General features: G+C 44.6%; 1 protein-coding gene across 18 annotated transcripts in view; it reads right to left on the bottom strand.

Moving 5' to 3' along the window:
• Positions 1-14,195, bottom strand: part of RBFOX1 (RNA binding fox-1 homolog 1) — a 1,664,339-nt gene that overhangs the window by 779,289 nt on the left and 870,855 nt on the right. For all 18 annotated transcript variants that reach the window (XM_053276061.1, XM_053276046.1, XM_053276045.1 and 15 more), the window contains one exon: positions 4,556-4,603. In XM_053276061.1, coding sequence (XP_053132036.1) covers positions 4,556-4,603 — 48 coding nt within the window. The remainder of the gene's footprint in view (positions 1-4,555; positions 4,604-14,195) is intronic.

Here is a 14,195-nt window from a genome sequence, read left to right as displayed (position 1 = left end):
TTATATTTTCTATTCTACTTGCAGTCTATTATATCAGCTCAAAATACCAGGGGTCCCCAAGCCGTGGTCCTCCAGATGATGCTGAACTACAACTCCCATAATGCCCAGCTACACTTGATTGTGGCTGGGCATGATGGGAGTTGTAGTTCAGCATCATTGGGAGAGGAAAGCTGGTCCTGTGGTAGCAATCATGACTTGTCCCCTTAGCTAAGCAGGGTCTGCCCTGGTTGCATATGAAAGGGAGACTAGATATGTGAGCACTGTAAGATATTCCCCTTAGGGGGTAGAGCTGCTCTGGGAAGAGCAGAAGCTTACAAGTTTCCTCCCTGGCAGCATCTCCAAGATAGGGCTGAGAGAGATTCCTTCCTGCAACCTTGGAGAAGCTGCTGCCAGTCTGTGTAGGCAATACTGAGCTAGAAAAACCAATGGTCTGATTCAGTGTATGGCAGCTTCCTATGTTCTTATCATCTGGAGGTCCACAGTTTGAGAACCCATGGTCTTTTGGATTTATATAAGAGACCAAAAGTAGAACAGAAAAAGCAGTCGTTGATTCTACTGCTGGTCTAAGACCATAATGAATAGTCTGTTGTATTTACATTTATGTTCTGCAATAAGGGGCTTTAACAACAGCAACAATAGGCAAATATGTTATCAGTTAAAGCACACCAGAATGGGATCAGAATGCTTCTTGAAAATTGACCCACGCTGGCTCAGAATCTCAAAAAAGTAACCAACCCCCCTCAAGTGCCTGACTTTGTTCTTGTCTTACCACTAATTATGTTGGTTTAGATCTTGTTTTTCTCCTGCTTTGATTAGGCTGTGTATAGCCCTAGTCACACATTATGCTCAATACTCATACCACTAGAGTACAGTATACACAGCTACAGATCTGTAGACAGGTACAGGGATTCACGCTAAATATCAAACGCAAGTAGAGCAGTACGCTTCCTAGCTGCATCGTGTATTTCAGGGGGCCTGTACCCAGCTCCACCTTTAAAATGGACACAGGTACAGTCATTCACACAAACATGTGCACGAGTGTGCAGACACCTGAATGCAGGTACAACATCACGCCAGAATAGGGCCCTTAGATGTAGGGCAGGCTCCTGCTGTTGTTCTTGCCAGCCTCTATGCCTATGACACAGCAGGTTTCATTTGTGATGCCAGAGCGCAGTTCTGGAGTGTCTGCCTTTAGAAGTGTGTGAATGGGCAAAAATAAATAAATGCATACCTGATACTCAGAGGCTGACAGAGCCCAAGGCTGAGCATAAAGGCCCCATATCCTCTTTTCAGGAGCACGAGTCAAAAGGCATGAACCCCAACATATCACCTAATCCTATATTTAGTCATCTATACTCAGGGGTATTAAGAGCATGATTTGGTAGATCTTTATAGTCCATTGTGTGCAATACGGCTGAATTTGGAAACACACACACACACACACACACACACACACACATGCATGCATGCATATGTATGTATTGCCTGTTCAGGCGCCAGGAGCTGGTGTTAAGCAGGGGGTAACGAAGATCTCAGGGGTCAGACGCTGAAGCAGGCAAAAGAAAGGGAAATGAACTAAAAGTATTGCTGTGAACGTAGAAAGCGCTTTTGTTCATGTGGAATGGATGATGCAAGCCCCCCCCCCTCCACGGCCGCCATCTACAGTCCCTCCCTCATGAAATCCAGGAAAACTGGCTCCCGAACCCAAAGGCCAAGGACCATCCAGAGTACATTTGCAGAGTGTGTGGCATGCTGTAAGGCGGAGAATCAGCCCTCCTCTCCGAAAAAGTGTCCTCCATCCAGACAGCAGGATATCTGCATCCAAACAGGTGGCCCTACAACTTCAGATTAGAGCCCCCTTTTCCATGAAAAGAGAGGCACTTGAGGAAAACAAGACAATCACAATGCCAGTGATTTGCAAGTGGCATGCTGTGAACATGGACTTTTCTGGGAGACGCCTTCCACACAACCATTCGTCCACATCTCAGCCTAGGAGCATAAATAATGTACAGTTTCTAATCCCACAGATTACTCATTAATCCGTTCTACTTCATCTGCCCTAGTCACAATCAAACCCAACTGAGCTGATTATGTTATGGATTTCAAGCAATAAAACAAGTGTGCGTTGAACAGAACCATTGCGTGCATGTTTTACTTAGAAGCAAGACCCACTTGCCTACTTGGGACCAAGTGATGGGGCTTCCTTGGGTGCAGCCTAGATTCCTTGCACTTAAAGGTGCTCAGCTCTGGCTGAATTGGGCCCCATCGCTTCGACGCCAAACTATCGCTCGTTTTATCTGTATGAACTCTGGGGCACCTTTGCTCGCATAAAACGTAATGAAATCTAATCAAAATGTCAATCGAAGATACAACAGAAAGTATGAAAAGCAATTTCAGAAACAATCTTGAAAACAGTCAGCGAAACACTTCAGCACATTTTCAGACCTCGGAAAGTGAACCGAGCTCAGTGATTGCGCCATAATGTACAGCGAGCGATTTAACTCACTGATGCTCCCCTCTGGAATCCATCCCCTTTGTGTGCCAGTGTAAATGGCAAAATCCTGCTCTCCATAGGCTCCCGTTGAAAGTTGAATGCTTTACCATGCCATGACAGAAGGATCAAAAATGTCAGATGCTAATTCCACATTAAATAATTTGTGGATATTGAATCCACCTTGGAAAAGCACATTGGCTTTGCTGATCTGGAAGCAATTTCCTTGCACTTACCAGTACTTATGTTTTCCATTAATAGGTTCAGCAAAATAAAGACAAGAGCTCAGTTTTGTATCAAACTTCTTTGCTAATCATACAAAATGTAAAGATTTCCCAGGAGTGCTTTTTATTTGGGGTGGGTGGTTTAGCCGGAGCAGTGAGTGAGTTTCTGCCTCTTTTAGGAAAGATTTACAAGAAAACGGATGGAGAAAGATGACAGACTTTTGTTTTTTTTTCTTACAAGAAGTAGAAGTTGGATGGAAAAACCATATTTTGTACAACTTGACTGTCGTTTTTGGCAAACTGCTTCTGCAGGGTTTTTATAGTGCTACAAAACCTGGCAAGAATTGTTGGATCCAAGTCAAAAGTAACAAGTGTGTACACAACAGGAAATGATGTGACTATCACATATTCTTTGAGTCTCAGCAAACTAATTCCAGAATGTTTGCCTTTTGGGTTTTTAAGCGGTGTGTGCTGATGAACACTGACTTGATTTGGCCATCCTATGCTACATTCAGAAATTTCCATTTTAACTTCATTTGGCTCATTTACGATTAACATTGTTAAGTATAAGCAATTCTCAAATGTGTAACTATTCATTTTGGGGAAAAACACAGAGATGTAAATAGTTTGAACAATGTTCAGAATAAAAGGCTGATGTTATAGGGATTGAACTGGCAGCGGTGAGACATCATTAGGTCAGAAAATGCATAACAGTCTTTTCCTAGGTTGATAGTCAGATCCTTAGTACCTGTAATCATTGTTTGAAATATGCCAAGGTGATATCTCCTTTCAGACCACTGTAACCACCTCATCTTTTAGGTCTTCAACAATTACATTATTTAATCATCTCAAGGGGGACTAGTTAGCCAATGAAAGCACCATAATTTAAACTAAATAAAACTAAACATACATAACAGTGTGAACTTTATATAAAGATGGCAACATATACAAGTGGGTACACTTCAGACATAATGGTCTGAATCTCTAAACAGAGTTTAGAACAAGGGTTCCCAACCTATGGTCCTTCAGATGTTGCTGTACTACAATTCTCATCATCCTCAGCTAGGAGGTCGTGGCTGGGGATGATGGGAGTTGTAGTTCAGCAACATCTGGATGACCACAGGTTGGGAAGCCCTGGTTTAGTGAATTCGATGTCATTCTCTCTTCTCCTCTCTTTTTTATTTACTTTGCAAGATAACCCGGTGACTTCGCACCAGGGTTAATGCTAACCATGGTTAACTTCAACTCAGAGATTACAAGAAGCAGACTTGAAAACTATGGTACAAAGCTAACCATGGTTAGTGTTCAACTCAGCACAGGTAAAACAAATGTTGCGCCGCTATGAGAAGAATGCAGGGAATCCACACGGATGAGGGGAGAAAGAAAGGGATGCATATTGTGATATTGCAGTATGCTCTTAACCATGGTTAGGACACTGTGAATGCCATCTATCTGGACCATAGGAACCGTAGTCCAATAACTGCTGAAGCACCAAAGCTGTGCAACTCTAGCAGAGTGGGCTGATTTTACAACATATTATCAATGAAACATGGTATCAGCCCTCCAGGCAGCAAAGTGATGTTTACCATTTTCCTGAGAGCAGATTTTACTGCACTCCACCTAAACCAGAATGAGTGAATAAATTCATGTCCGTATCAAAGGACAGAAAGTATAATACTTTGCTTTAAAAAAAAAAAAAGACACTCATAAATTCAAGAAATCAGCTTGATGGAAGAGTAGCAGTGTAGAGTCTTTCCAGTCACATTCTATCATATGTATACAATATGATCAATCAATCAATCAAATAAATAAACAAATAATATCCAAAGAGAGGACTTACTGTTCTTTCCTCTGCTTCTACACAAGAGCTGCACTCCACTTTAGTATCCTGAAAAGTGAAGAAAACGACTGGTCAGAGGGAAACATGCTCTCTTCCAGAGAACCATGACTGAAAACCTAGAAACGGAATGGTAGTTTAGTCCAGTGGACACAGCAATGGACTGATCATGCTGACATTTTTGTATGTATCAAAACCTGTACAGTTATACTTGAAAGGGCCTTGAGTGCGTTTGGTTAGAATAAGAGGCATAGCAGACTATTTTGACACATATATCAAATGAGACACGTGTATGTCTCTGAACACAAACAAACAAACTCATCCCGCCATCCATCCTGGTTATTCTTTTTTGCTTGTGGTTTTTAATAGAAGGAAGGGGAAGATAATTTGTTCCCATTTTGGATTCTCTCCTTTCATACTAGAGGGCCTTTATCTTAACTATGGTTGCCAAGTGAGCTGGCAAAAAAACCCAAACTGGCCTGATCTCATGCGCCCTTAAAAAGCAGGCTGAGTTACAGAAATCAGCAAGGAGTTTTTTGCACATGGCTTCATGCTGCGGGGTAAATGTTGAGTGAACCCACTTCGAATCACACTTGTGGCAGTGATGGAAGCAGCCCCTCCCCTCTGCTCTCGGGTTTTGTTTCAATGCATGTTCACGTGGTATGCCTCCCTGTTTTCCTTCTAGCCAATGTGGGGGGGAGAGAGAGCATGTGCTATCTAAAAAGCTATATCTGCATTTCTAAATCTATATCTGCATCCTCTTATCATGCTAATGGTTCTACGGCAGTGCCTCCCCCTGTTTGCTGTGGCAATTTCAGAAAAAGTAGCTTAAAACCAGTATTTAAAAATACATTGTGACAAGCTAGAATGCGCATCACAAAGCCTGATTTATGTGCCTGTGGGGCAAGGGGGCGTTTGGTGGCTGGCCTCAGGCACCACAATGCCTGGGGCTGCCCGATTGTAACACAACCCTGATAAGGCTCCGTTATGTTTTCAAGCAGCATGCTCTCAAAGTTATTTGTAGGCACCAGACCTGTTTCAGACTTACACCTGTGTGCCCGTGACAGAAGCCCAATTCAGACATCATGCTGTAGAAGTGTGCAGAAGTCTGTTCACTTGTACATGTGTTTGTGTGAACTGTGCCTGTGTTTGTTTTAAAAGTGAACCTGGATATAGGCCCTTCGAATGCATGGTACTGATCAGAAGTATACTTTTGTACGTGCGTTCAGCATAACATGTGAACGACTGTACCTGAGTACAAACCTGTACCTGTGTACACTGTACACTCATTGTACAAGTGCTGAACATAATGTGTGAACCAGCCTAGAGTCATCCCTTAAACCGGGGGAGGGGGAGAGAGATGGGCACAGCACTGAACAATGGTAGTGTGGGAAATTGCTTTGCTCGCTTGACCAAACTGCAGCCATTTTGTTTGCTTGATGCTAGAACTATATGAGCCAGAAATGCTTTGCAAGAAGACAAAGACAACCAGCTGAGCTGGGAGGCAGAAAATAGCCAAGCTTGGGGTTTGGCTAGAAATCGATTATGGGGCAAGGTCTATTTGAGAATTGAATAATGCTTTTGCAGACAATGGCAACACGGCAGCTATGCTTTGCAATACTTTTCGCAGCCCTGTCTGCAGCAATCTGGTCATGCAGGATGAATATAGCTTTAATATATGCGTGCAATTGTCCAGCTAACTGATTGAAATGTTTAAATAACTTGAAACAATTCTGTCATTTCCTCCACTAGCGGAGCCAAGCCAGCAGCGGCCTGTGTCTGACATCAGATGTAGGGGTTAGCCAAGCCCCCTGCGTCTGACATCAGATGTCAAGGCGTGTTCTAGCTCCCGAACGGGGCTGCATGGCCCTGTCTGGGAATTATATCCAGGCCAGTGCTGCATTCCCAGTGTGGCCAGAAGCAGACCTCTCTGAGTAGAGCTGCTGCTGGCCGCACTGTGAACACAGCACTGGCCATTTAACTCATGAACAGAGCCACACAGCCCCATTTGGGAGCTAAACCAGCCCCCTCATGTCTGACGTCAGACACAGGGGGCATGTCGGGGCCACAAGGTGGCAGTGGCCCGGGTTCTTTGAACCTGGTTGCCCAAGGATGGCCATGCCCCTGATTTCCTCTTTGGACGAGATGTGTTCTGAACTTTGCAAGGGGTTTTTGGATCTGGTCAGGTTTGTAACCTGCACTGGCTCTCTCTCACCCATTTTCAGCTGAATCTGTCTTTCATCAATAAAGCAAAACGTGGGTTATAATAAACACAGCGTGAAGACCACGTTTTCTTCTGGAATAGTATTTCTATTCCCCTGTGTCAATCCTACGACTCACAAAGTATAACACCTTGCACATGCACAACACCTGCTATCTGTCTCGGAGAATTCAATCTGCTAATGCCACCGTTAATGTACTGAACCGGCAATGCAATGTCTCACATTCTTTCCCCTCTTCAGATAACACACTAGCCCGCTTTGTAAGCACCTAAGGGCCGACTGTATCTGTTGATGGTGAAAGAACAAAATAGGGACACGCGTAACACATTTCTGTTTTGAACTATTACATTGTTACTGGCAGTGGCCCTCGTGGTCTATGGATGGGATAGGCAGCTGAAGACCCAGGACCAAATCTGGTGGCACAAAGATTCCCATCTGACTGGTGCCCAGGAGGATATCAGGGACTGAAGCTCATTTTCATACACATAGAATGATGCTTGGCCACTTTCTTTTGTGCTGAGACTAATGCAAACGGCTCTTTATGCTTCTCTCCTGCTGTGTGAACAGGAAGAGAGGATTTGCAGGGACATAAATGTGATTGAACAAGGTGGGACAAGGTGGTTCCACCCTGAAGTCCCTCCCTGAGAGAGGAGGGGCCCGGCAGGCTGAGCCTCCCCAGTTCACTGGCACTTTGTTGGCTCCTGGTTGGAGGACTTGTCTTGCCTTCAAGTGTGATGAGTCTCATGTATTTCTGTAAGCACATTTCTATACCGCCCCATACAGAAGTCCCTGGGTGGTTCACCATCTAAAAACTACCAATTAAAACGTTAGCACAATTAAAACAATTTAAAATACAAATAAGAACTCTAAAACCGGAACCTTACAACTATAAACCAAAAGCCTGGCTAAATAGTAATGTTTTCATACCCTTCTTCAAAACATTCAGGGAAGGGGACAGTCTCATCTCATTAGGAAGCATATCCAGAGTCCCAGGGCAACTCTAGAAAAGGCCCAGTTTTAATTTGCCACCAACCGAGCCTGTATATAATACACCTGTATTCAGAGTCGAGGCAGTAGCAGGGAAGAAATCTTAATGGACAAGGGATAGCAAAGAAATTATCATACGAATTACTGAGTTAAGACTTGGATTCATGCAGAGACTGGCTTTCCTCATCAACTTCGTTACTCCTGGAAATTCTGGCAGGATAGTTTGGGGATTTGGGAGGCACCGGTTCCCCTGAACCACCCCGGCTTCTACCAGTTAACGAAAACTTCTAGTCAATCATTGGAGTTCAATCTTGCCCGGTTCATGGATGCAGTATCAAGACTGGTCAGCAGATGGAAGCAAACGACCACATAACCAGGCTGCTTTTTCCGCCAAAGGGCGGGGGGGATCAGACTGCAAATATTGCTCATTTAGGTCGAAACAGTTTGGTGTATTTATACTAAACAATAAACTGGGGGGAAACTACAATAAAATAACCTATTTAGAATAACTGAATGGAATTGTTCAGGCTTTTTAGCATACATGAACACTTTCATTAAACTCTCATTCTTGATCTTGGAATAACAGAGTGGACCTAGGCATACCTAGTGAATGTGACCTATCATACAGGGGGAGGGGGTATTCGAAAGGAGAAGAGAAATAGGTGGGATTAGTATACCCTCATCTTTATTTGTTCTATATTTTACATTTATATCCCACTCTTCCTCTAAGGAGCCCAGTACATGGTTATGTTTATGGACATGGTTATGTTTATACGCAATGGTAATCATCCTGGGATGTTTGAAATACACAGGGCAGATGTATGAACATGAGTGATCTTACCACTCATGCATAGCAGAAGGTACTATGGTGTCACATTACTGGAAGAAAGCAGAAACTTTCCCCATCCACAGCAAAAAGGCGAATTAATATTAAGCAGCAGCAAAAAGTCTTAGGCTTTCCTATCTTTTATGTCTTAGAGCTGGTAAAATGAAGCACTATGATATTTAGATTGTCCCCCTCCCAATATTAGTGGATGTGTTCATCGTCTAATAGTTTCTCAATACCAGCAGCAGCTGCTACAGATATTTGAGACAGAAGTGCTGTGTACCTGAGCAGCCCTACCCAGGTTAGGAAAGCCCTACCTGGGTAGGGCTGCTTTTGTGCACCGCCAGGATCGAATCCGATACTGGAGCTGCCTCGGCCCCAAGCCCGGTTCTTGTATTTCGGCTTTTACCTGGGTTAAAGCATTTGAGTGCACCCTTGACCCCAGGTACAGGGTTATGTGTATGCTCAGGCTCCACGCAGCAATAGTAATGAGTAATAGTAGCAGTAATAGTAGCAATAGTAATGAGAACCACCCTGTTAGAGTAGACCAAAAGTCTCTCCTGTCCAGAATAATCTTCCCAGCAGTGCCCAACCAGACACTCCTGGGGACCCTGCCAGATGGAAAGAATGGGGTGGGGTGAAGGAATGGAAGCACTTCCCCGGGGTGCCTTTCATTGGCTGTATTCAGACGTAACGTGGAACTATGGGTTCAATGGGCCCGCGGTTATACTCCCCACCCCATTCTCCTGTCTGAATTCAGATGTAATGGAGAATAGACTCTCTGCAGTCAGTGAGAATGCAGAGAGGAGAGGGAACTGACTGTGCGAGCTTCCTTCTTGCATGGACGACAGCCTGCACAGCCATTCCTAACCAGAGAGAGGGAGGAGCTTCCTCCCTCAACTCCAGTTTAAGGGAATGCAGCCTGAAGTCCAGCCTTCACATGCAATGCAGGCTGTGTTTGACCTCAGGTTGTGTTGGCAAAACTCACTACAACCTGAGGGTTCAGATTGGAGTTTCATGCTGGACACACACACACACACACACACACACACCTCATATCTATCTGCAGGCACTCCCTGGCTTACAAACGACCCATACTTACAAACAAAGCTCCAGAACATATTAAATTAATCAAATCCCAATGTACGAACACCAACCCTCATAGGGACTGCATGCGTACTAAGTTATGAACACACACCCTTCTTCACTACAGATATATTTGATTATCTTTTTAAAAATCCTATGACTTTTATGGAGTCTACTGAAACCCTAACTCAACATTAGAAAGTGCTCTTAGCAAGCACAAGGAGGTTAAAATTAAGTTTTGTCTTTTCCTCTGCCTGCTGAGGCAGGGGAGCAGAGCACATTAGATTTATTGATTTTTCGGGAGTACTCCAGGTAAATGTCAAAGGGTATTAGACGAGAAGGTGTACAATCATTCACATTAATCACAACTGGGAAATTATTATATTATTTAATTAAAAACAAATTCTTTTTTTTTGGTCTTTGATTATAATTAAAAATGAATTTGGCTCAAAGATGATGTTTTGGCCATTGGCTGTAAATAAAGTATCTATCTATCATGATGATTTCCTGCTTTTGTATATACTCTGATGCCGAGTGCTGGCTGCACAAATCTGGATTTGTGCTTTGGATTTTCGAGCTAGACCAAGCTTGCATTAACTGGGTTGCATGGCAGATAACCTCACAGTCAGAGACAGCAGCCAAGGTCAGCAAATCCAAACTTTATTGACCCAAGCAGGAATAAGCTATCAGACTTGTGTCTTATCTTTCAGAACTTCTGCAATATTCTTATGTATTCACAGCCAAAGGGTGCTAAGACACCTGTCAAATTGTGAGTTGGAGAACTTAGCGGGGTATAACAGGTCAAAACCATCTAAGGAATTATTGGAGGGTGGGAGGAAGGGGGGGGGAATCAGCAGTAACAGCAGGCAAAGCAGTTCCATTAATATGTTCTTGCACTCCTATAGCAGTAATGCTTCTATTCAAAATCCATTCACCCTGGACTGTTTCTTTTCAATCAATCGATTTAAAATAAAGTTCTTGAATAATGTCAACACTTTATTCACAATTTGTCTTGGTGGGTGATAACCCTTCCCAGTTTAAATTTGCTCATGGGAGGAAGATAGCAGTAATTGGGCTAGTACAAGGATCCCCACCCCGTTTTTGAAGAAGTGGGTTTTTGTGTGACGGGATTTCATTGGGAAATATTTTGCCCTTGAAGAAGGCTTTGGCCAATATGCATTGGGATTCAAAAAACAAATTTTACAGAACCGTGGGACTTGGGACTTTGCTTTTGCATTTATACAGAGTAAGACCATTGGTCCATCTAGCTCAATACTGTCTGCACAGACTGGAAGCAGCTCCGCCAAGATTACAGGCAGGAGTCTTTCTCAGACCTATCTGGAGATGCCAGGGAGGAGAAGGGGAATCTTCTGCATGCAAGCATTAAGATGCTCTTCCCAGAGTGGCCACGTCCCCTAAGGGAAATATCTTCCGGTGCTCAGACATGTAGCCTGCCATTCAAATTCAACCAGGGCAGACCCTGCTTAGCAAGGGGCAATTCATGCTTGCTACCACAAGACCAGCTCTTAGTCATCTGAGTGATTCTGTAAGCAGAGTCGTCTTCTTTCTTCTTTCTTTTTGTTATTTGTATTTTTGTTTTGTTTTGTTTTTATCTAGAAGAGTGGGGGTGAGAAATGGGATGGGTATTTATAACACTGAGGAAGAGAAATATTGTGCTATGCTGAAAGATGTACCTTATTTACCCAAATTGAAGACAACTCTGAATTTAAGATGTCCCCCTTAAAACGCAAAGTTTAAATACAGGTTATACCTGCATTTACTTGAGAGGAACAGGACTCTGAATGTAAGACACCCTCCTGAGTGTGTGTGTGTGTGTGTGTGTGTGTGTGTGTGTTCACATACACGTACACACAGGACAAACCTCATCTTGGATTCAGGTACATACAGTAAATGTTTTATTAGTTGTGTTTCTTTATCTTAAAGTATGTTTGTTAAATTGTTCATCCTGTCTGGAAAATTATTAACATAAAAAGCCTGACTAGACTATGGAATCTTGCAAACTGTGAAACTCAAAGCTAATTTCAGTGCTCCTCCAAAGGGAAAACATCTGAGTTGTTCAAGAGGAAGCCAAAGGAGCTTCTGCAAAACAAATGAAAATCCCCCAAAGGTTTCCACATAGCCTTAGTAGAGACAGATGGACAGCACAGGAATCTCCCCCCCTCTCTCTCATACACAGACACCCACCAACATTTACACCCACCAAATCCATCCTATGGAGCCAGGATGACCCCACAAAATGAATGAATCTTGTACAGCAGACTTTCAGGGTCGGCTCTGGACAAACTGCCTTGTCCCACATAGGACACAGCATCTCCAGGATGACAGCAAGGGCTCCAGAACCTTTTCTCCCGGCAGTCTGCGAGTTGGGCTGCAGGTGACCATGCACAGGTGCTGAGCCAGGGAACCATCAATCTTATGAGGACCAAGCATGAATCATGCAGAGGGCATTGATGGTATGGGCTGGTTCCTAACCCAAACGAAAGCCCCAAGCCCAGAGTCCTATACAAGTCACTACTCCGACTGTGCCCCTGTACTGAGATACTCCGGAAGGCACCTCCACATGATCCTTGTGGGGTCACAAGCCCATGGGCAGCCTTTGGCACTCCTGCAGCTGACTGAATGCAGCTGCAGCCGCCCCGCCCCCCCCAAAAATTAAGTCATTCAATGTAAATAGGAACATAGGAAACATAGGAAACTACCATATATTGAGTCAGACCATTGGTCTATCTAGCTCAGTATTGTCTTCACAGACTGGCAGCGGCTTCTCCAAGGTTGCAGACAGGAATCTCTCTCAGCCCTCTCTTGGAGATGCTGCCAGGGAGGGCAATTGGAACCTTCCTGCTCTTCTCAGAGCGGCTCCGTCCCCTAAGGGGAATATCTTGCATTGCTCACACATCAAGTCTCCCATTCAGATGCAACCAGGGCAGACCCTGCTTAGCTATGGGGACAATTCATGCTTGCTACCACAAGACCAGCTCTCCTCTCCTCACCAGCTCTCCTCTCTGAGCCCTTGATTTAAATAGTGAGCCCTTGATTTAAATAGTGGCCGCATTCGCACATAAAGTGGAGCCGTGGGTGGACCAGTCCCGCGGGCAGTTCCACTCCCCACCCCACCCCTGCTTTCCTGTCCTCATTTGGAGGAAATGGACGGGAGGCACTCTGCAGCCAGGGAGACTGCAGAGAGGACGGGGAACTGGCTGTGCGGGCTTCCTTCTGGCATGAAGAACAGCCCACACAGCCAGTCACAGCTAGACAGAGGGAGCCAGCCCAGCCTGCAGTTCCAAATTTGGACAGACTTTACGTGGCTGGAAACCTTGGTTATGAGCAGTGAAACTCACTACAACCCAAGGTTTCAAACTGGAGTTTGGTGAGCAAAATCTCAGGTCGCTCTACATACAATACCAGAGTCATTGTGAGTTGGGCGGAATATAAATGTGATAATGATAATGATGGTGATGACGATGACGATGATCCACTGGAACCTTTGCAAGAATTACCAATTGCTAACAAGCAAGAATTGGTGGAATCATCCAATTGAGAAGGTCACAGAAAATGAAGAGGCAAAAATCCTTTGGGGTTTCCAAATACAAACTGATCGGCATTTACCGCACAATATGCCTAATCTGACAGTCAGCAAGAAGAATCGGGTTCTGATAATTGATATTGCAATCCCAGGGGGTAGATGAGTCGCCGAAAAATAATTGGAGGAAATAACTAAATACAAGGACCTTCAGATAGAAACTGAGCAGATCGGGTGAAAGAAAACAATAGTGGTGCCAATAGTTGTTGGTGCCCTTGGTGCAGTACCAAAAGAACTTGAACACCATCTTGGCATGCTGGGCATCAATCACATTATAACGCATTAATTACAGAAGGCCAAACTGCTCGGGACAGCATGAATACTACGACAATATCTTTAATTCTTCTTTTATTATCCTAGACCTTTGGGAAGGGCCCGATAATTAAAGTACCAAATCCAGTCAACTACATCTGGTAGACTGTGTGTATAAAGCATAATAACAACAACTGGCTGGGCCGGGCACAGAGCATCTGCACCTCTAGTTCTCCCCCCCCCGGCTACCTTCCTCCCCCATTTCCTTCCTCCTCCCGCCACCACCCTTTTGCCTGCCTGCCCTGCCTTCTACCCCCTCCTGCCTACCGGCACCATTGTTTTCCTGCACGGCTGCCCACCTCTGCTGCTGTTTCCTTCCTTCCTATCCTCTGACTGCCTCTGCCACTGTTTCCTTCCTTCTTCCACCTGCCCTCTGCTGTCACCGTCATCTCCTCCATGCCTACTCATCAGTCGCCACTGTCTTCTCTGCCCGGCTGCAGTGCCGCCATTTTCCCAGCTGGCTGCCCATCAACTGGTCATCACCGTTAACTCCTGGGACCGCTGGCTGGCTGGCTGGCTGCCACTGCCATTTTCTTCCCCCCATCCCCATCACTATCCTATACAGCAGCTCTCTGGACTCTCACGAGAGCTGACATGCATGGGATCAGC

This window comes from Hemicordylus capensis, chromosome 13, assembly GCF_027244095.1.
Source record: "Hemicordylus capensis ecotype Gifberg chromosome 13, rHemCap1.1.pri, whole genome shotgun sequence".
Taxonomy (NCBI): domain Eukaryota; kingdom Metazoa; phylum Chordata; class Lepidosauria; order Squamata; family Cordylidae; genus Hemicordylus; species Hemicordylus capensis.
The sequence above is the reverse complement of the archived record's forward strand: the minus strand, read 5'-3'. Positions and strand labels throughout refer to the sequence as shown.